This window comes from Pyrgilauda ruficollis, unplaced genomic scaffold, assembly GCF_017590135.1.
Source record: "Pyrgilauda ruficollis isolate IOZ18807 unplaced genomic scaffold, ASM1759013v1 scaffold3, whole genome shotgun sequence".
NCBI lineage: Eukaryota > Metazoa > Chordata > Aves > Passeriformes > Passeridae > Pyrgilauda > Pyrgilauda ruficollis.
Window position 1 is genome coordinate 1520606 of NW_024524377.1, and position 22500 is coordinate 1543105.

Sequence of the window (22500 nt, forward strand, 5' to 3'; positions counted from 1 at the left end):
AAGAAAATTGTTCTCCCCAGATGGAACCTCTCCTAAAAGGTATTTTTATTCACTCTGAGCCCCCAGGTTCATGAAAAGTAAACAGATCCATAAAAATACATAATAAATAATTTTACACGTGTCATGCTCATTTACATGTGAATTAACCCGATTTATGGCCATAAAGGCAGACTTTGTCAGTGCACAGAAGATGCAAACAAGTAGTAGTGGCAGAGGAGAACTTCCTACAGTTGAAGATTTGTCACATTTCTGCACCACTCAATATTAATACTTGCTGTGCCTCAAATGAGGTTAAAATGACTCTGACAACTCAGATCTGTGTGGCGATAGATAGATAGAGAGGGAGATACAAGAAGTTCTTACATTTTCCTTCTGCATTTGCATTTTCTTCCAGGTATAGATCTCACAGTGTCTGTTAACTGATTATTTCTTTTAAATAAGGGGGGAAAAAAAGAACAAAAAAAAAAAAATCCCTTTTCTCACCCGACTGCTTATTAGATTTGATATTGGGAAAAGCCCTTCGTTTACTCTGAACAAGTAGTTCTGTTTTCCACCGCTCTCTGTCGTGTTTAAAGTAAATAAGTTCTCGTCCCTGCAGCACTGCTGAACTCATTCACTCCCCAGAACAAAGCCATTGTGTAGGGGTCCACAAGAGCCCTTTTCTCTCCTTCCCCGAGCGGGATCTTCCCCGGCACCGCAGCGTGCTCCCCAGCTTTGTGAGCCATTCACCACCCTGCCTGTGCTAAAAGTGTGCATGCTTTGTTTCACAGAAGAAATGAAGGAAGATTATGACACTATGGGGCCTGAAGCCACAATTCAGACCACCGGAAACAATGGTACAGGTAAGGCCTTGCATGGAGCATCACTTTTCTTTGGGAACATGTAGAGCTAGCTGTGCATGACGAGTGAGAGCGACAAAACAATCTATTTCTTGTTTTCAGTTAAAAAATCGGAAAATACTGACATAATTCTCCTGGGTTTTAATTCCCCCCAACTTGATCACGAGAGTGCAGTGACCAATTCACGCAGTGAAGAGTCCTTGCTACCCCTCCTGTGTCCCACAGCATTTTAGTCCCAGCTCCTTGTAGCTGCATCCTTGGGAGATAGTAGTCCTCAGCAGAGTGAGGATATGTTTTCCCAGGGAGGGTGAACCTTGGATAGTTTAAAGTAGCTGGGCCAAGATACAGTGGCCTTTTAATGAGAGAGATTGTATGAAGAGCTTGATAATGAGGATGGGGTGCACCCTCCTTGGCAGCCCCAGATTTGGGTGGTGCTCAGAGTGAGCTGCTTCAGAGACTGGAAACATCTTTTCAGCAAGACACACATAAACCCCTTACATAGATCCATAGACACACACACTTTAAATGCATATTTATGAGATTATAATGTTTCTGGCTAATCGTTTGTTGGGGTTTTTCTCCCACTTTTAGCATCTCTTTCTTTCCACTCTTAGAAATCAATACATTTGGTGGCACAAGAAGTGTGACAGAGATATTTAGCAGGCATCACCTCTGAGCCATCTCTTTTTCTGTAGCACAGCAAACCAGCAAAAGGTTCCTGTTGCTATTTTCTAATCCAAATGAATTCAGGGATTTACCATGTTCTTTCCAAAGGCCCCACTCTATCCTCAGAACAGCTGAATGCTATACATCACCCAGTGTTTCTTCTGCATTTTGCCAGAATTTGAGATCTTGCAGATAGATTTACACAGCTAAAAGGAATAGTTTTCTAGTGTAAGTACATTTCTATCCATTCCATTATGAAATTTACTTCATAGGTAATACTCTCCACAAATATTACTGTAAAAGGTGGTACCAAAGTCTCACAAGGACTTTATTACTCACACTTTCCTGATGTTGGTAACACCCACATAAAACCCCAGTGCTCTTATTAAGCAACGCAAGAAATTTACTTTATCATTCTTGAGGGGGAAAATAATAGGAAAATAAAACCGTATCACTGCTTCCTTCATCCATTAGATTTATTATGCATGAAAGGAGGGTGGCACTGAGGCACAGTTCATCATTACGTATGTACTTAATGATGTTGCTGTGCAGAACTGGCTACATATGTATCTCAAAAGCTTATTTTATTTCCAAGAGACTGCAATAAAGTGGCGAACTGTGCTTAGCACTTGGAGAAACAGGATTTTAAAAGACATCTGATTCAGAAACAAGGTTTGATGGTTATCTGAATTACCATTACCAGAGCCTTTAAGGTCCCCTATCAGTCCGTGTGACTTCCTTTGCACATATTTTCCTTGCCATAACAGGCCTTGATTCTTTCATGCTTGCAATGTGGTCTGCTTGAAGGGGAAGACTTCATGTCCTCTTAGTCCTTCTCTTCCAGTATCTGATGTCCTTGTCTTCCAGCTCCTCGTCAGCCTCACAAAATCTCTCTGGGGCCCCTCTCATCGAGCCCCTCTGCCAGCCCTTAGTGGGGTCCATGGGGTGTCCTGCCTCCAGTGGAACCAGTTTTCCATGGAAGAAATAAGGGTTTCCCCTGCCCAGCTTGATACACTGCAAACTCACGGCTCAAGGAGTGCTTTGCATTTAGGTGGTCTGCATTTAAAATGCAAGAGCTTCTCTGTGTGTTGCTCCTATCAATTCCTTCCCCAAATGTCCTGTGCAAGTCCTAGGCTCCTCTTTGCTCTGGCTATGATGGAGGCTTGCTCAAATAACCATCACAAGTTGCTCTGACAGTGTTTAATTCAAATCTTTTGTCACTGAGGTGCTCAGAGCCTCTTTCAGTGGGGGCTGATGCCTTTTCAGCATGGGCAGAACGTTTCTTTAGTTGCTACAATCTCCACGTACTCTTAAGAGCAATGTCAGATTACTTAGGCATAATAAATACTCTCATAAATTAAATGCTTATGCCAATCTTTTCACCTTGAGAGGGAGATGCCAGGTGACTATGAGTACTTGTTGTTTCCTTTATTAGGAGTAAAAGTTCCCCTTCATGCCCAGTGAGGTGCCTCAACCATTACTTGACAAATAAAGGGAAGAAATCAGTCCCTGAGCTGTAGGATATACTTCCTGGATAGTCTGGGAAGTGTTCAAAATTTTCTTCTTCAGCCTCACTTTAGCCTTTGGGCCTGTATGGAGTGTTTGGCCTCAGTTTTTCACTGCGGTTATAGGGGATCTAATACTGTTGTTCAATAATGTAGCTGAGGTGAGGCTGAGACTCAACCCAATGAAAACACACATTCAACCAGAAAGTTAATGTAGGTGCATGCAATATTTGTGGTACACTTTTAGCATCAAATTCTCTGCAAAATATTATTAGTAGAAAAAGAAAATGAAAAGAAAAGGTCTCCATTATTAAATTATTATGCTATTGTCAGAGTGGCCACTTCCTAGTAGTACTTTAAGAAAAATCTTGTTATCCCTACATTAATCAGCTGCATTTTTATAATGAGCCATGGAGGCTTCATGGTGAAAAAGCAGAAGTGACCATTAGAGTGAAAATTTAGGATTTTGGTACTGCTAAACCAATTTGTAAATATTTCTGAGGATTTCTGCAATAGGAACTTGACGAAGTGATGTTTAGCAGAAGAACTTTTTAAAAGGTGAATGAAGAAATTCTTATGGTTTATTTTATTCTACCTTTTATGGTTATTGCAACTGGGATGTTTGCAGAGAATAGATTAACAAAATCCCTGCAAACAAACAGATAAATTTTCCTGGTTTTGATTAGTAACATCTGACAAAATTCAAGTAAAGATCTCTTAACATAATTTAAAGAAGGGAAAGAAAAACTTTCAGGGGGAGGAAAACAGAACCAAAACTTGGCAGGTTGGAGGACAGGCCGTTTTCAGGCTGTAATCTGTGTGTACCAATGGGGGCCTCTCACTTCCTGGCTAATGAAGGCTGTGGTTTTATTAGCTTTGTTTGCGATTAAGGGCAGCTATCACCATCTAGCAGGACGAGTTCCCACACAAAATAACTGGTCTCCCAAGCTCCTTGGACCTCTCTCCCACTTTATCTTGAAAGGTCCTAAATGCCTCCAAAGATAGCTTTCCTTAATGTGTTTTATTTTTATGTGACACAGCCACATCAGCTTTTGGAGCTGAAAATATTTCTGCTCTCCAGGCTCCAATAATTAATTTAAAAAAGACTTATTTGGTGAGGTCACCCACCATAGATCTCACGGAAATTCTTGCCTCACAGGAGGGGATGTGCAGTGTGTGTGCAGTGTCAGCCCACAAGGAGTCTGGGAACATGGCTTTGTACGGGGAAAATAAATCAGGGCATGGAGGGGGGAAGCAAGTCTTCCACCCAGAAGCCGAGAGACCTAATGGTTGTCAGATGGGTCTTTTTAGTACCTCTGGATGAGCTTCCAGCCGTGTCTGAATTGTCAGTAATGCTGCTGGTGAGAAACCAACCCCACATGGACACCCTTGACTCTTTGTGTTAATCTGCAGCTTTGCAGCACTGGTTGTATTGTTTCAGTGAAGGGTCTATCAGCTTTTCCACCAAATCCCCTTGTTTTTAGGGGTTTATAATGTAGACGTAAACATTTGCTTTAGCTCCTGGATTGCATGTACGGACATAGAAGCTAAATAATCCTGAGAATTAGGAAGCCAAGGCTGGTAATATCGCAGCAGTCCTCCACAGCCTGTTGGATCAGCCTCCAGACAGACCTGGGGGCATGAAGGAAGAACCTCATTTTGGTTTGAGGTGGGGATGGAAGCTCCTAATGTTAACTCAGACCTTGCTAGGTGGCTTGAATCCTAATCCTATAAAGGCAGTTGCAAACTCCAAGTATCCCTAGTTTACCTGGGGAGAAAAAAGAGACACATAGAGCCATCCCATTTCTCCTCTCTGGAGAAAAAATCCATCTTCTTGCTTCACTTATTGGCTCGTGGCCTAGGTTTGGCAAAATTAAACTTGCTTTCCTTGGATCTATTGCTAAGAGAGGAGAAGGAGTGGAGCTTGGGTAGTGCTAAGCCAGAGGGTAGATGGTCTTGTAACACCTGGAAGATCTAGGCATAACAGGGGAATGATAAGTTAGATTTACAGCATAAAAAGTAAAGACTCAGCTCTTTTTTTTTCTGATAAAAACAACAACTCCTATACCTGCTGTGATGCCCTTGTGCGTAAGGTGTGCTCAGTAAACCACCATTTTGTTGTATTGTTCTCCCAGAACAACATGTAGGTAAAGTACTCTGTCTTCTCCACACTCACACTCCCCTTCTCTAGAAGCTGCTTAATTTTGGTGTTGAAAGAGAATTGTTTCTCACGCTAATAACAAATGTTAACTGGAGCTGCAGTAGGACCAAGAGGAACTCTGTGGTGGTGTAGCCATTCCCTACAAAACCACTGTGATAGGAACAGAAGTTTCCTTCCAAAACCAGGGTCCCATGCCCTGTGCCATTTGGTCACTGTCACTGATATACTGCAGAACGGTTGAGAAGCTGCTCAGCTGGTATGAAAAATAGGGCATATTTGTCTCAGCCAGAGGATTTGATTTTATCGGCTAAAGGGATGAGGTTTACAGAGACGGATATCTCCTTTTATCGATGACGCCGAGATCAGAGCTTCAAATCAGGCACTGCAGGCTCCCAGTTGTGCCCCAGTCAGAGGTCATGGCTCATTTTCACCGCCAGCATCACTGCCTTGCATTTTCATAGGAAACTGAGGCAAAGCCTTCACTCATTTCTAAACACCAAGGAGCTGGTTAGTCTCTCATTTCCAGTGGTTGAAACCATAAACCCCTTGATTTCCACGTGATTACTCCATGTTGCTCCCTGGCATCACTAACAGCAGAATTATGCTGTTTAGTATTTTACTTTTACATGAATAGTCCAGAACAGTCCATGTTATTTCCTCATTTTTTAATTTCACCTCAGCAGAAATACATTAAAAATTTAATAAATCATAGGTTGTTCTTTTCATTTATGGTCAGTTAAAAACTAGTATATTTAGTTCCCTGCCACCAACTGTGTCTCACAAGACTTGTTAAATAAACAAAGTAACACAATTTAGAGGAAGAAAATCATAATCTCCTTTTTTCTTTTTCTTTTCTAGTATAATTATACTATTACTTGTCTGTGGCATCCCAGAGTTTTAAGGTCTTTCCTGTAAGCACTGTTCATACTTGGAGAAGAAAGGCACATTTTTAGTAACAGGATGCTTTGTGGCTGAGCATGTATTATGTTTCATGGACATTGCATGGATAATAAAAAATTGAGGTTACATTTAAAGAAAAGAAAGAAAACTCTTGTATGGACTGTCAAAGTGGTTTTGGGCTTGGTGACCCTCTAATGGTCTAAACCATGTGGCTCTATTGCAGAAATCATGAAACAATAAGTTTTTAAAACAACCCATTCTCTCATTATAAGTTAGTTTTTCAGGGAGGAAAGAAAAACCAGGAAGATGTGAGCAACTTTTTTCTTGTGCCTGACAAAGAGCAACCTGAGGAAAGGCCTGTCTCAGAAAAATTTGGTCTTTTACTACCTGCCATTGTCATCTCCCACACAGGGACTGTCTCAGGGTCTGCGGGATCCAGGGGCAGCTGAGCTCAGTCCTGTAGGTCGAGCTGTGCTCATGCCAAAAGCTGTGGGACCCCCAGGAGCCCCGTGAAGGTTGTTCAGGTTCCAGCAATGAAAGATTACCTGCATTACCCAAGCCTCATAAACTTCTCCTGCTGCCCTGTAGAGCCCCGTGTTCTTGTTAATTTAACTGCCTGCCTTTACTTCCATCCACACTGGTGGAAAGCCCACATTAATTTTATTGGGAGCTGGAGCAAGGCTGATGAGAGCAAGGATCCAGCTGCAGCCCCAGCCTTGTAGCTCCAGTATATCTGCTCAACCTCTAACACTGCTGGCCAGCCCAGGCTCTCTGGGACGATGCACTCAACCACCCTTTCTTTTCCCCCTCTCTTATTTTAGTGAAGAACGCAAATTGCACGTCGGACTTTGAGGAATATTTTGCCAAAAGGAAACTGGAGGAAGGAGATGGGCATGCAGTCAGCATAGCAGAGTACCTGCAGCGCAGCGACACAGCCATTATTTACCCTGAAGCCCCTGAGGAACTGTCTCGCCTTGGCACTCCAGAGGCCAATGGGCAAGAAGAAAATGGTGAGGCTGTAATTCATTTTTAGCCAGTATCCTGACCTCGTGCAGCTGTTGCAATTATAAATGCACTACATGCCTGGGTGTTTACCTTAAAAATTGAAGAACAGCTGCAGCGGCATGGAATTTCATGAGCAAAGATTGGGGCTGTAATTTCAGTGTATTGTGATTTTTTAGTCAGCACATTTGTATTATTTGGTGGGTGAACTGAAGAGCTGAATTTAAGGAGGAGAAAGGCTGCTGCTCTACTTGGGAGTTTGGGAAGTTTTAATAGAGTTTTAATGCAACAAAAGACAGAGTAGCCAGCCTATTGCTCTCCAATGCCTTGATGAATAATTGGAGAAGAGTCAGTAGGAAGGATTCGGTCAATGGCATAAGTAACATAATGAGCTGGGGCTGGAATGCAAATTGCCAATTGATCAGGAAAAGTATTTCTTAGTTTTCAAGCCAGCCAGGTCTGCGGGAGGAGTGATGCCCATAATTAATTTCCCGGCGGGGTCCAGAGCGGGCCCTGCGAGTCTGCCGTGGGCGTGCGCGGGTGCCGGTGCCTCCCGCCGCCGGTTGGAAGCGCCGTCCCTCCCTCCCGGGCAGCAGATTGCGGCGATTCCTCTCATACCATCCCGGGCAATCAGCCCATGAGCTGCCATTGATTTGCTGACCTTTTGGCCTGCCTCTCTCTTCCCCCCCCTCCCATCCCGGGGTGCAGACCTGCCACCTGGAACTCCAGATGCCTTCGCCCAACTGCTGACCTGCCCCTACTGCGACCGGGGCTACAAGCGCCTGACGTCCCTCAAGGAGCACATCAAGTACCGCCACGAGAAGAACGAGGAGAACTTCTCGTGCCCTCTCTGTAACTACACGTTTGCCTACCGCACCCAGCTCGAGCGGCATATGGTGACACACAAGCCAGGGACAGATCAGGTGGGGGGCTGGTTTTAAGTGATTTCTTTCTGTAATAACCCCTTAGAGAAACGATATTGCTTTGATTGGCAATCATTATTAATTTTTCATGGCATTTTGAAGATGCAGATCTTTTAATGGTAATAGCTTTAATTGAGGTCTAAATGATTTTTTGATGGTCTCTTCTAATATGATTTAATAGTCTTATGTTCACGATCGAATGAGTGTGTTAATTTCTAATTTAGAAATTTTATTTGCACTTTAACTTGACTTTAGTTTCGTTTTTATGTTCCTCAAAAAGTGAATGAAACTGTAGCATTTTAATTATACATTATTAAACATCTCAGCAATTTTAATTCCATTTTTCACCTAGTTTTACTTTGCAGTGTTGCAAATAGGAGCTCCAAGACATACTAAAAGATCTGCTAATATTTTTTCATTACTTTTTGAGTAACCTTTTCAATCACATGAAATTATGCGTATTTTGTATAATCGTTTGTTAGACATAATTACACATTTTGAGAAGAACTCTTCCGACAGTACATATAGGCTATCATTTGTGATTGTGCCACTAGAATTGGGCATTGCTCTCATATGTATAGCCCGGCAGCGTATCTGCAATAAATCAAAGCCGTTTTTTCCTCGATGGGGTACATGTAATATTATATCAGTGCCACATTTAAGGAAATGCTGGTGTCTCAAACAGGTGACTGAGCTTCCCTAGTGCTCCTAGATGGGCTGGTGATAGACCTACGCCACAAATTCTTTACACACTGGCAGAAAAACTGCTCCTAGCTGGAGAATTACTTCTAAAAACCCATCTTAATGGGTTGTAATGGAAACACAAATGGTGTGGTTAAAAGTTGAATAAATAGATGTGTGCATTGTGTCAAATTATAAAGGCTTTATGCTGTATTTATTTTTTTTTAAAAAACCTGAAAATCACAATCTGTTGGATTTCTCTTGGTAGGTTTTTCTCAGCAGAAGGTAAATTCAGTTAGGCAAACACATATCTTCCTAATCACGCGATTTTTGCAATTAGCATTTTTAAGAGAACAGTATCTTTTGCTTGATCTTAAATCAATATAAATGACTCCAGAGCGCTTTCTCCTTTCTTTCCTTCCCATGGCTTTTCCAGTAGACAAACACATTTTCCCATGTATATTTTTCCTAACCTGATCCACTGTAAGGTTCTTCCTTTTGCCTCGTATCATTAAAAACACCAGGGGAGGGAACAAAACCCGCCTGGATATTTATCCAACGTAACTGCCTGAAATTTCACATGTGAGAGCGCGCTGGTACTGGCGCATTATGAATGGTAGCTTTGGTGTTGAAAAGTCCCCTCATTTGCTCATGGCATTTACAATTAGTAAATTAAAATGATTGTATCATATTAACAGTGGCACAACTAAAGTTTATAGTAGTCCTCGGAGGGCGATGGGGGGAGACAAAACAGCTGTTGCTGTTTGTTTATGCAACTCAGCAACATATGAGCGCGGGTCCCTCAATGGCGCGCGGCGGGCTGGGCTCTGCTTGATCTTTGAAGGTTGCTGCTGTTTGAACAAACCTCCCTGTGTCCCATGTAACACCATCTGTCTCGCCAGGAATGTGGGAAGAGGCAGCACACCCTCGCAGTTGTCATACCGTTTCGGCGCTGCCTTTTTTTTTTTTTTTTCCCTTCCTTTTTTTTCCTCCCCTTTTCCCCCCTCCCTGCTCCTGCAAAAGGCTTTTGTGTCCTGGTTGCCTGCAAAAGGCTGACCTCCTACCTTGAGCATCCAGAGTGGCTACATGATTATCAAGATAATAATTATTTTTTAATTAATTTTGTTTTTCTCTCCAAATTCAAAGTCATGGGGCTTTCCTTGCTTGTTGCAAAAAGGTCAGCTTCCTTTGATTATATCTTTACACCCCTTTTAACTTTCAACTTTCCCTTGCCCCTCAGAAGAACACCAGGGAAAAACATGGCACGAAAGGTAGCTCAAGTCTTTCCTGCTGCTCTGTGATTTTAAAAAACATTTCCAGCAGCAGCTTATGCTGAAGATGCAGTCTCTCCTGCTTGATAATGAATTAAATCTTACACGAAATGCCACTAACGACAGTGTTTCTCTCTTTCCTCCACATGCAGTAAACAGAATTTTTAAACAAGCTGAGTCCCACATGTTCAGAATCTGCTAGGAATATTAAGAGCCACAAATCTTCTTATAAAACTGTTTCTCTCATTGTAAGTTACCTTAAAGCAACACATTTCTGATGAGAGACTTAGGAAATAATTCTAAAGCAAATATTGAAGGCTCATGTGAAAGTACTTTCTCATTTGTTTCGGTTTACTGCCAACATTTTGATTTTTATTGCAACGCTGATGAGACAAATAAATGTACATGCAGACCTTTTGGTCCGCTTGACGAATTCAGAGTCACATTAATTTAATTTTTGTTTTTTGAGCTTGAAATTCATGGTTTCTCTTGCATAAAATTTATGTTGGTATCTCTTTTGTTTTCTTCTTTTCCTCCCAGCACCAAATGCTGACCCAAGGAGCAGGCAATCGTAAGTTCAAATGCACTGAGTGTGGCAAGGCCTTCAAATATAAACACCATCTGAAGGAACACCTGCGAATTCACAGTGGTGAGTAGCGGAGGTGCTGGTGTGCTCATTTGCATTTTGTTTAATTAGCTGAGTTTTAAAGACTGCTTAAAATTTACACAGTTCTGCTTCTGGCTTCTTGGAGCTACCAAGGTATTTCATAAGTGATATCTGAGTCATCCTCATTTATCATGCTGTTAATACCACGGTCTTGCTAAAAGATTTGGAAATAGTAAAGCTTCCTGCAAATAATATAGATTGTTTGGCAGTTTGAGTTCAGAAGCATTCATTCATTGCTGTGCAGCAGGAGCCTGAAGAGTTCATTATATTTTCCAAAATAAAAAGTCCCCCTGAGTGAAATACAACTGATATTCTCAGATAACAAGAAACTGCCAAGCCTCTCAGATTGAATGACTTGAGCATTTTGGCTCTCTTACTTGATGCAGAATTCAGCACAGAAAATGTCACCAGGCTCAGCTCAGGCACAAGCTGATGTGGAGGTTCTAACATCAGGACTCGCTTTCTCATACAGGTCCTCATATCCAGTGAAAATTCCATTCTAGGGGAGAAAAAAATAAAAAATAAACAAATCAAATTTGAACAGTCTTGATTTGATTTGACTCTCTTCCTTACAGAGTGCTTACCTGTGATTTGCCCTGGTCAGTCTGGAGCCAATCTCACACTTTGATGGCTTTTGCCACTTGGAGACTCTGGGTCCAAACTGACCTGTAGAAAGAGGAGGGTAAAGCAGTGGTGGCATGTGTCCATGTTCAGAGAATTAATATTTCCTTCACTATTAATCACTGGATTAGGTGATCAGTTAGATACCAAATGCAATATCTTGCAACTATAGCAGCAAGAATGATAATTAACATTTGGTTTTAATTATCATTTTAGGTGAAAAACCATATGAGTGTCCAAACTGCAAGAAACGTTTCTCCCATTCTGGCTCCTACAGTTCGCACATCAGCAGCAAGAAGTGTATTGGTTTAATCTCTGTAAATGGCAGAATGAGAAACAATATCAAGACGGGTTCTTCTCCTAATTCTGTATCTTCCTCTCCTACTAATTCAGCCATCACACAGCTGAGAAACAAGCTGGAGAATGGCAAACCACTTAGTATGTCTGAGCAAACAGGCCTACTGAAAATTAAAACAGAACCACTAGATTTCAATGAGTACAAGGTTCTTATGGCCTCACATGGGTTTAGTGCAACTAGTCCTTTTATGAATGGTGGACTTGGAGCAACCAGCCCCTTAGGAGTTCACGCGTCTGCTCAAAGTCCAATGCAGCACTTAGGTGTAGGGATGGAAGCACCGTTGCTCGGGTTTCCTGCAGTAGGCAGCAATTTAAGCGAGGTGCAGAAGGTCCTACAGATTGTGGACAACACGGTTTCCAGGCAGAAAATGGACTGCAAGGCTGAAGAGATCTCCAAGTTGAAGGTTTACCATATGAAGGATTCATGCTCTCAAGCCGAGGAACAAGGAGTTACCTCCCCCAATATTCCCCCCGTGGGTCTTCCAGTAGTAAGTCATAATGGTGCCACTAAAAGTATTATTGACTATACATTAGAGAAAGTCAATGAAGCCAAAGCTTGCCTCCAGAGCTTGACCACAGACTCAAGGAGGCAGCTCAATAACATTAAAAAAGAGAAACTGCGAACCCTAATAGACCTGGTAACTGAAGACAAGATGATAGAGAACCACAACGTATCCACACCATTTTCATGCCAGTTCTGTAAAGAAAGCTTTCCTGGTCCCATTCCGTTGCATCAGCATGAGCGTTACCTGTGTAAAATGAACGAAGAAATCAAGGCAGTCCTTCAGCCTCATGAGAACATGGTTCCCAACAAACCTGGAGTGTTTGATAAGCAAGCCCTCTTGCTGTCATCAGTACTTTCTGAGAAAGGAATGACTAGCCCCATCAACCCATACAAGGACCACATGTCTGTACTTAAAGCATATTATGCTATGAACATGGAGCCCAACTCTGATGAACTACTGAAAATTTCCATTGCTGTTGGCCTTCCTCAGGAATTTGTGAAGGAATGGTTTGAACAAAGAAAAGTCTACCAGTATTCAAGTTCCAGGTCACCATCACTGGAAAGGGCCAGTGCCAAGGTGGCGCTGGCTGCCACCAACAACACTCCCACTAAAGACTCTTTGTCAGCCAGATCTCCAATAAAGCCTGTGGACTCTATAACTTCACCATCTATAGCTGAACTCCATAACAGTGTTACTAATTGTGATACTCCTCTCAGGCTAACAAAACCTCCTCATTTTACCAATATTAAGCCAGTTGATAAATTGGACCACTCTAGGAGCAATACTCCTTCTCCTTTAAATCTTTCTTCCACATCTTCTAAAAACTCCCACAGTAGTTCTTACACTCCAAACAGTTTCTCTTCTGAGGAGCTTCAGGCTGAGCCATTGGACTTGTCTTTACCAAAACAAATGAAGGAACCCAAAAGTATTATAGCCACAAAGAACAAAACAAAATCTAATAGTGTAAGTTTAGAACACAACAGTGTTTCTTCATCATCTGAAAACTCAGATGAGCCACTGAACTTGACTTTTATCAAGAAGGAGTTTTCTAATTCAAATAATCTGGATAAAAGCACTAACCCAGTATTTGGTATGAACCCATTTAGTGCCAAACCTTTATACACAACACTTCCACCACAGAGCGCATTTCCCCCGGCCACTTTTATGCCACCAGTCCAGACCAGTATTCCTGGGCTGCGACCATACCCAGGACTAGATCAGATGAGCTTCCTACCACATATGGCCTATACCTACCCAACTGGAGCAGCTACTTTTGCCGATATGCAGCAAAGGAGAAAGTACCAGCGGAAACAAGGATTTCAGGTAAATGGTTTCAACTGTTTCCTGTTTTGAAAGGCTAGAATTTAGTATTTTGTGATGTGTCCTCTTAGAGAAAAAAAAAAAGCCCAAAGCTATAATCGACATTTCCAACAAAATTAACAGAGTTTATTTAAGTCTGAACTTGGAAAGATGCGGTGGAGTAGGAAAATAAACTGCAGTTAACTTAAGAGTACCTCTACTTGGGTTCACGAGCAGTACTAATTACTTTTAACAGGCTTAATGATCTTTGTTCTGTTAAGAGTTCTAATTAGATTTGTATATCAATATAATAACAACAACAACAACAACAACAATAATAATAATAATAATAATAATAATAATAATAATAATAATAATAATGTCCATTAAAAGTTGTATCCTAGAGGAAAAAAAGGATGAAACTTTGTAGAGAAATTTGTCTCTTCAGGGCATAACTACATTTCACCACAGAGAAAAAAGCAGTGTGAGATCCCTTTGGAGTCACCTCCATACTCGGACACAAAGTTGTTGTATCCCTCTAAGCAGATGTCCATAGACAGAGCCTCATAGACACTGTAATCCCTTGAAAGAGATTCTTTCTCTGTATTTTTGGGGGATTGTTCACCCACTATTCATGGGAAAGTTGTCCTCTCTTCTCACAAATGTCTGGGGGATGAGTTGACCCAAAGCCCCTTCCTTTGGGACACCTACTGGTCTTCCAGATTCTTAGTCCTCTAATCCTGCCAGTCATCTGGAACAGCTTTAAAAAAACCCCAGAGATTAAATGAAATTATTTGGAGAGGTAGCAGCCAGGGCCCTTAATCACAGACAAAGTATTTCCCTGGACATGTAATCTGGGTCAGCACTTCTTCGTGCCCAGGTACAACCCATAATTCTTCCTTCAGGTCATCCCAGAGTCAACACAAATGTAGTAAAGTATTTTGTCCCCTGCATACCTGCAGTGAAGAGCAGCTCCACAGAAGTCTTGTACTTTTATAGCCTTTTGCTGGGTGCATTCAGATATAATGTACAGAGTTTAGTTAAATGAGATTAACTGATTATAGATTAATAATTTTTTCTTACATTTGCGCCTGTTCCCCCATGTCCTATTACCGTCCATTAGTAATTTTACTGACTAGTAAATGTTTTATAGTTTCAAATGTGAAAATCAGGTATGGTTTTACATTACAGACTGTAATCCCTCTTTGCACAATAGGAGCATAAATAGCACTGCACCTCCATAACAGCTGTTCCACTATTCCAATTTACAGTACATCTGCCCTCTTTGTAAATGTATTTAAGCCTATTTAATCTTCTCTAATATTAATTAGTGCAAACCTAGTCTAAGAAAACTGAACTGTGTGATAGCAAATGGAAATGTATGTTATCATGCAAGTTTGCACTCTCTTTGGATCGAGACAAAATAAATATCAAGAAATTTAATAATTTACTGATCCACATTCATTATTGCTTAATGCTGAAGGCTGTTTTAACATAGATAGAACATTGATAAAAAGTGTTATTAATATTCCCTATTTCAAATTACAAAATTAAATATAAAAATATAGCTTGAGGCCTTTAGTCGGGAGACATACATTTAAATGGATTGCATAATAATAACATTTGTACCTAAATATAAAATTCAATTAAAACCTTTCTACAGATACAGAATGCACCCAAGTTTTGGAATTTTGAAAGGAATGATCCCTTAGCTGTTGCTTACATTTACCTCTCTAAAATAATACAATACCTTTTGCTGGCCATGAAGAGCCTCCCCTTCACACTTTCTTGGAAATATTTAGTACTGATATGGTAAATACTGTTGTTTTGTGCAAACCACATTACTGCAGAGTGCTCAAAGACAGAAAGTTGGTTTGAGGCATAGAAGTAGAAGGCTCCTCTTTATTTCCATACATTCCATCAGCTGTAGTTTTATTATTCATATTCCTAAGCTAAGAGGAACCACCGAGGCATGATTGTAACTTCCCTGGGGTGGTTGGTGGGAAGGATGGGTGGTGGGAGCAGCTTTTGCTGACGAGTGGTTCCCTCACAGGGAGAATTGCTTGATGGAACCCCAGACTACATGTCCGGCCTCGACGACATGACGGACTCCGACTCCTGTCTGTCCCGAAAGAAGATCAAGAAGACAGAAAGTGGCATGTACGCGTGTGACTTATGTGACAAGACATTCCAGAAGAGCAGTTCCCTGCTGCGACACAAATACGAGCACACAGGTAGGGCAGCCGCGCACGCCGAGGGCAGGGTTGAGGGTCGTGCTTTGTTCTTCACAGTCTTTCATGGGTACACTTGTGCAGGTGCTGAGGCTTTCAAAAAATTCTTTTGCTCTGTTCTGAGTTATTTTTTTTTAATTTTTCTTGATGGTTATTGAGTGGTTAAGGACAGTTGGGTGTGATGGGGTAAATGTTGGTAGGTGCTGTGGCAATCATCATCTCCCAGGCCAAGCCCTCTGGAAATGAGACAGACTCTAGCACTCAGAAACAATTGCAACTTGGTCAACACAAAGTGTGGCATGGGAAGGAAGAGTGACAGTGTATTTCTTGTTCCTTAGACACTATCTGACCCTGCTCCATTTAATCCAATAGGAAAAGGGCCACCGACATTATCAGCTCTGGCCAAGTTATCTGAAAGTCAACAGCTCAGGGGGTTTCCTCTCGCAGTGATTTTGCACACCAGCAGCACAAGCAGGTTGCAGTTCACTTTTTCACTTCCCAGTTAATGCTCAGGGAAGGTTCCTTTCTTTCCTGAGTAGGAAGTGATTTTTGTCTAGTTCAAGGAAGCTTGCCAAAGCTCACCGCGCACTGTCAGCTTAAAAAATGCTTTGGTTTGAAAAAGACCTTCTATCACACCTATGCTGGCCGTGGTTCCCCTTACAAACAGTGCTCCCTTCCCCACTGTCAGCCAGGACAGAGCTCTCTGAGGGCCACACATTGGCTCAGCATGTTTCAGTTAGGGGAAAATGGGACCGGAGCTTCCCAAATAATAGAGATATCAAGTTATGTTGGACAAAGGGAATGTGAATTATCATCTGAATTATTGTGCAGCAGGACATAAACCAAACTCCGACTTCCTAGAGTTAGAAAAAGTTTACTCAGGAGGAAACTTGCCTTAACTTTGAAAGCTGAGTCCCGCTTCAGGAAATGAAGCAAGTCACATCATCCTTCAATCTCACCATGTGAGGGTAAAAACCTTATACCTCTATATTAATACATCTTCCAGGCCCCACATAACCCTTTGGCTTTTCACAGATGAAAAATTTACAATTCAGAAGTGGATGGTGCCTTTAAAACAAAATCCTTTACTTTGTTATTTTTCCTTCTTCTACTTTTCTTCCAAATTTTAAGCTAATCCCACAACGGAAAATACAAAAGGAAGTTAAAATACACGTGGGATTAGGAAAGAAAATTGAAAGCAACATTTTGGACTAGATCAGCCAGTTCATTGGCAGAATGTGCTTCCCACTACATTATTCAGATCAAATTGTTTATTCAGTAGAAGAAGCTTTGAAGGCTTTACGTCCCTGCACCTTTCCTCTCCTGAATGATTTTATTACAGCCATCTGCAAACATTATGGTTTACTACACTACTACTGTAAAGCTCTTATGTTAGAACTGGCCTTCATATATATCGGGATCTGGACATATGGTTGAATCCCATAAAGTTGGTAGTCCATAAGGTCGACAGACATATGGTTGAAAGGCTGAAAATTTGACAAGCTGAAATGTGTGCAATCACCTTGATTTGCAAAATAAACTGCATTTGTAATAGCAAAAATATGTTGTGGTCTTGAAGTAGCATGGGAACCCACTGCCTAGAAAAATGCCACACAGCTGCAAAGCGGGGACTCTTCTCCTGCTTCTTAGCTCTGTCCCTTTTGGCTTCTCAACTTCACGTCCATCAATTTTATGGGACTCAGCCTTATGATCCAGAACATGTATAGGGTGTCAGATTTAATACACTAGAACTACAGCACATCATCAGGCTGGAGCCTGGCATTCAGGGACAGGAAGGATGGTCTTGTGGCAGAGGCACAGGCACTGAGAGCATTGCACTCTCCCCTGCCTCACCACAGACTTCCTCAGTGAATTGCAGCAAATTGCTTCAGCTTTCTCTCACCTTCGCCCATCTTTGAAACATGGGGAAATGATACCAGCCCGCCTCTCTGGGGTGTTGTAAATATTAATTCGTGCTATCCTGTGATGGAGCTCACTGGATAAAGAGGGAAGTACTATTATCAGGGATGTGTTTGCTTTTATGGAGCCTCAGTGCATCACGCACTTTTTTTTTTTTGTGTTTGAGTGTGTTTGAGTGGGTGGGAGCTCTGAAGGGCTTGGCTGGGCCAGCCCCAATACCTCATGCACAGCCTTCAGGAGGCACTCTGGCTGATGGCTCAGGTGCCTCTTAGGTGAATTTCAAATTAATTTGATAGTTTCAGGCAGAGCTTGTAATTGCATTAATAACATAGGCGTGAAACTGCAGTCCATGCTCGGTGGAAGGAACCCAATTGAAAGTAACACCCTCTTCTGCCTTTGGGGTCATTGTAAGAGCAGGCCCAGGTTTTTCAACCAACTTTTTGAAACCTAAAAATGAGAAAAAAAAGCCCTTTTTTCTGAGGGTGTTGCTGTTTTCTGAGGAGCTGATCATGACCTGGTGTAGCTTCATTAAAAACATGTTTTAGGAGGAACTGGAATGCTCCCTGTCTTTCCTGGAGAAGCACAAAATAATGGATGTTGTTTATATCAATCTCCTTTTTTCTGTGTAAAAAGAATATATGTGTTTTATTTGAACTTTGGGGCAATCAGATTTTTATTTGTCACCCCTTCTCAGGTCTGTTTATCTATTGCAGCCAGTGATAGAACAAGAGTTAAAAGAGTCAGACAGAGGCCCCTAAAAATTTATCACAGAGAAATCATTTGAAGCACAACATTGACAGGTAAAACTACATAAGCTGTCTGAATCATTGTTTACTGATAATCAAGTGTTATAAAGGAGAAAACGGGAATGTTTAGGTGTTGCTGTGGAGCTGAGTTTCTGTGCTAGGGCAAGAAGAATAGGATTTGGGCAGTTCTTTTTGTTAACCCAAGAACTTTTGGTAGGACCATGCAGCCAGCTGTAGGACAAAGAGCTCTGTGATTACCTCTGTACACCATGCCTGCCACAGCTGGAACACAGTAGAAAAAGGGCCACAAATTTCACAATCCCTAGTTTTTAATTTGTGCAGTATTGGTGGTATTCTGTAATAGCTTTCAGCTTCATGGGGAGAAGGACAATTTCTTGTGTTACTGCAATAAGTGAATTGCATTTGTTCTGGCTCATCTGAAATTTCGTGTAGAGGCCACTGTTTGTTGCAGAACCAAATTCTGACAATTTAACTTTGGGATGCCATTGAATTTAGAGAGAAGTTATGTGTCCTTCTTAGAGTCTGAGCTTCACAAGGTCCTGTTTCCTTAAAGCCAGAGGATGCAGCACTGTAATTAGGGTGCAGAGCATGGCAGGCAGCACAGGCATTCAGTGCTCACATGATTTTCCTGTGGAATCTTACAGACTCATCCTAATTTGGACAGGCTGAAATTAGTTGAGCCAATATGGGATGTGTCTAATCTCAGATTTTTCCAAGCTGCTTAGCACAAGGTTCAAGACACTTTCCTTATGAAAGGTGAAGAAGGTGGTTGCCTTCACGCCAAAGCATCGGTGCTTTGGCGAGAAAAAATTCTTGGTGCTGCTGATAAGGAGGGGAAACCAGGAGTGAGTGAGTGAGCAGGAGAGCAAACAGAAAAATGGAGCATCTAGAAATACAGAAATATCCTGGCTCCTGGTCCAGCCATGGAGGAGTAAGGTGAAGGTTAATGTTTGTTCTGCCCTCGTCAACGCCCGTGTCTGCCACACACCAGCTTTGTTGTAGCTTCACAGGGGAACTCTCAGCGTGCCTGCTCCGCAACAAAAGCTGGAAACAGTTTTTCAGAATCCTACCTAGAAATTTAAAATCCTTTCATTGTTGTTCTATATTACATCATATTCTATTTTATTACTTGTGTGGGCTGTCGAGGGCCTCATAGCTGTGCTAGGGCTTTCATCCTTTCCTTTTCCACTGTATATTTTATTAAGACCTCTTTTTTATTTTTGTAGCTTTCATGCTGATGCAAGCACTAGTTTTATTTCCAGATTGATTCTGTAAACTAAATATTGTTCTTGAGCCTGGTAGCAAATCAGCTCTCTCTGGCTAGTATTTTGAATTCCCAGCTTGGGAGTTTTCTTTATTTAGAGCTTGATTCATAAAAAATTTACATGCTATTTAAAGGTTATTTTTTCTTGCTTTACTCTGATGCAAGTTTAGAATTCCCCATTTTACACTCAAATAAAGGAAAAAAAAAAAGGATATTCTATGTTTGTGTCTGCAGACAAGGTCTACTATTGAAAAAGGAACAGGTGCAGCTTGGGCAATTATATATAAATTGCATTTATCTTGCACCTTTGACCGCTTTGCTATGCTCTGGCCACTAATCCATCTCCACTGGGACTACATCTAACATCCAAACCCCTGAGCAGCTTCAAAAGAACTGCCTTAAAAAAAATAAAAAACAAACTGTCACAATAATGTTTCCTTCTTTCCTCCAAATAGTGGGATTTCTGTTTGGCCCCCTCCCACGGAAAAGAGACCCACTTGCCTTAGGCAAAAGATGGGTGATATTTAGTCTGGGACCAGTGACAGCTTGTGATCTGATGTCTTGTGACTTTTATACCACTGCAAATGGGAAATGCACAGCTTTTCAGTCAAAGACTTTTAGCCCAGGAAGACTGAGAGATACTTACTTACTTACTTACAGAGATTTTTGTTGTTGTCTTGTTTTAACAGAAATGCAATTTTAGAGACATTGCAAACAGATTAGTTATAACTTCCCCTCTGTAGATTGAGCGTGGGCTCCCACAGGAATCTGTGTTTTGCAACAAAGCAAAAAAGGCCCAAACATTTCCTCTAGATATTTGATAGAGATTTATCATTTAATTTCATTGCAAAATGTGGCATCTGCATCACTTATCCATCTGATGAAACACAAGTGTTTCATGAGCCCTTCTGTGAGCTTCCCTGGGTCCATCTCTCCTAGCTCCATCCCCCATGGATGACACAGGGGATCTTGGATGGGATTAGATACAACCTGTGGGGTGGGATATCAAATCTGCTTCCTTTTGACTTATCTCTGCTCCAATGGTGTTATGAATTTTGTGACACTGCATGACAGTGCTGTAGGACAAGGTGATGGCTTAGAAATGAAGAGTGGGTTTAGATATTAGGATTTTAGATATTAGGGAGATACTATTAGATATTAAGAAGAAAGTCTTCACTGTGAGGGTGGTGAGGCTCTGGCCAGGTTGGATAGGGCTTGGAGCAACCTGGTCTAGTGGAAGGTGTCCTTGCCCATGGCAGGGGATGGAATGAGATGAGCTTTAAGGTCCCTTCCAATCCTAACCAGCCAGGGATCCTATGGTTTCCTAAAGCTGTAGGTCCTCCTCATCCACCTACAATTGCAGACTTACCCCCATCCCCAGTGTAAAATACCTTAGTCCAGTTTTATTTTACGACCTACTAACACATTGTAGGGATTAAACACTCATTTTAAACGTCTGGAATATTGGGTTTTGCGCATGAGGGGAAGAAAATAATTCTGCAAATGTTCGGAAACCTGATACATTTAAAAACATATTTCAATTAGTGTTGTAACAGCTGCACACTGAGCACTGCTAAGGTATGTTATGTGGTGTCTGAACAAAGAACTTTGCCCAAGCTGTCAGGTTCCCTCAGATCAAAACTGAGGCCTTGATATGGATGTGATAGACTAAATAGCTCTAGCATTGCCTTTTTAGTGCTAACATAAATTAATATGAAAATATGAATTATTTTAATCTGTTCATTTCTAAATTAATTTATAAAATATGGATGATTCCCTGCCAGGCTACATCTGTGTGTGGCACGAATGCCACATGCAAGGGATGAGCAAAGCAGGCAAAGACTGAGGGATGAGCACATCACCCAGGCTTTTGAAGGGTGGGTGGAGACAAGTCTGGATGAGAGCAGTGGAGGTGGCTCACTTCTGTTTCAGGAAAGGAAAAGGGCTGGGAGCTGGATGGAGCACAACTGTGGGGTGAGAATCATAGATAGAATGGTTTGGGCTGGAAGAGAGCCCTAAAAGTCATTTAGTCCCTGCAATGACCAAGGAAACCTTCAACTAGACCAGGCTGCTCAGGGCCCCATCCAATCTGACCTGAAATATTTCCCAGGATGGGACAGAGAAGGGTGCAATGGGCATCAGATGTAGTGCAACATGAAAAAAAACAGGGAATTCGAAGTAATGGAGAAGTGATGGTGAAGAAGTGGAACAAGACAAGGGTTGGGCTTCTTCATGTTAGGGAAAAGTAAGTCAGAGGGAGGGACTGAGATAATGTGGGCAGTTCAGTGAGGAGGACACTAAAAAGGTGCTAAGGAAAAGCAGAAAGTCTGCAAGGAGCAAAAAAGAAACAAAATTAGCAATTATTGAGGTATTAGCAAGGGGACGTCAATGTGTTACTCTGAGGGTAATGAGCAGGACAACTGGGTCAGGGCAGAGGTTCATCCCATTGGGTGTTGGTAGTGCTGGGAAAGCTCCCACCTCACCCGTGAGGGTTTTCCACTGGCAGTGCTGGGGTTTGAGAGCGCTTAGGCTGAGAGTGCTTTGGGATTTTAAGCTAATTTGAGTAAGTGACTTGATCGTGCTTAAATCTCCTGAGCTAAGACTCTGGGATTTCCCCTTCGTGGCTAAACTTGTGCCCTGAATCACAGGTAGCTGACTCCAGCTCTGGATTTGGTGCACCCCTAGGTCAAGGCTGGAGGTTCAAAGCCAAAATACATTTATAGCTCAAAGCCCAGAGTTTTCTTTGAGTTTGACTTTAAACCAACAGGTTAAATTGGCAGAAATGCAGATTTAGGAAACAGTTCACACAAGTAATACTGCTATAATTCAATATATCAAGTTTGAATTTTCAGTTTTACTATAAAGAGAAATAAAGGAAAAAAAGAAACCTTGTATGCGTGTAGACCTAGGAAAATCTCTT

At 41.7% G+C, this 22500-nt stretch overlaps 1 protein-coding gene across 4 annotated transcripts in view; it reads left to right on the top strand.

The window, feature by feature from the left end:
• Positions 1–22500, top strand: part of ZEB2 (zinc finger E-box binding homeobox 2) — a 113815-nt gene that overhangs the window by 87225 nt on the left and 4090 nt on the right. For all 4 annotated transcript variants that reach the window (XM_041473479.1, XM_041473476.1, XM_041473478.1 and 1 more), the window contains 6 exons: positions 771–842; positions 6893–7081; positions 7782–7996; positions 10489–10597; positions 11453–13422; positions 15452–15632. In XM_041473479.1, coding sequence (XP_041329413.1) covers positions 771–842; positions 6893–7081; positions 7782–7996; positions 10489–10597; positions 11453–13422; positions 15452–15632 — 2736 coding nt within the window. The remainder of the gene's footprint in view (positions 1–770; positions 843–6892; positions 7082–7781; positions 7997–10488; positions 10598–11452; positions 13423–15451; positions 15633–22500) is intronic.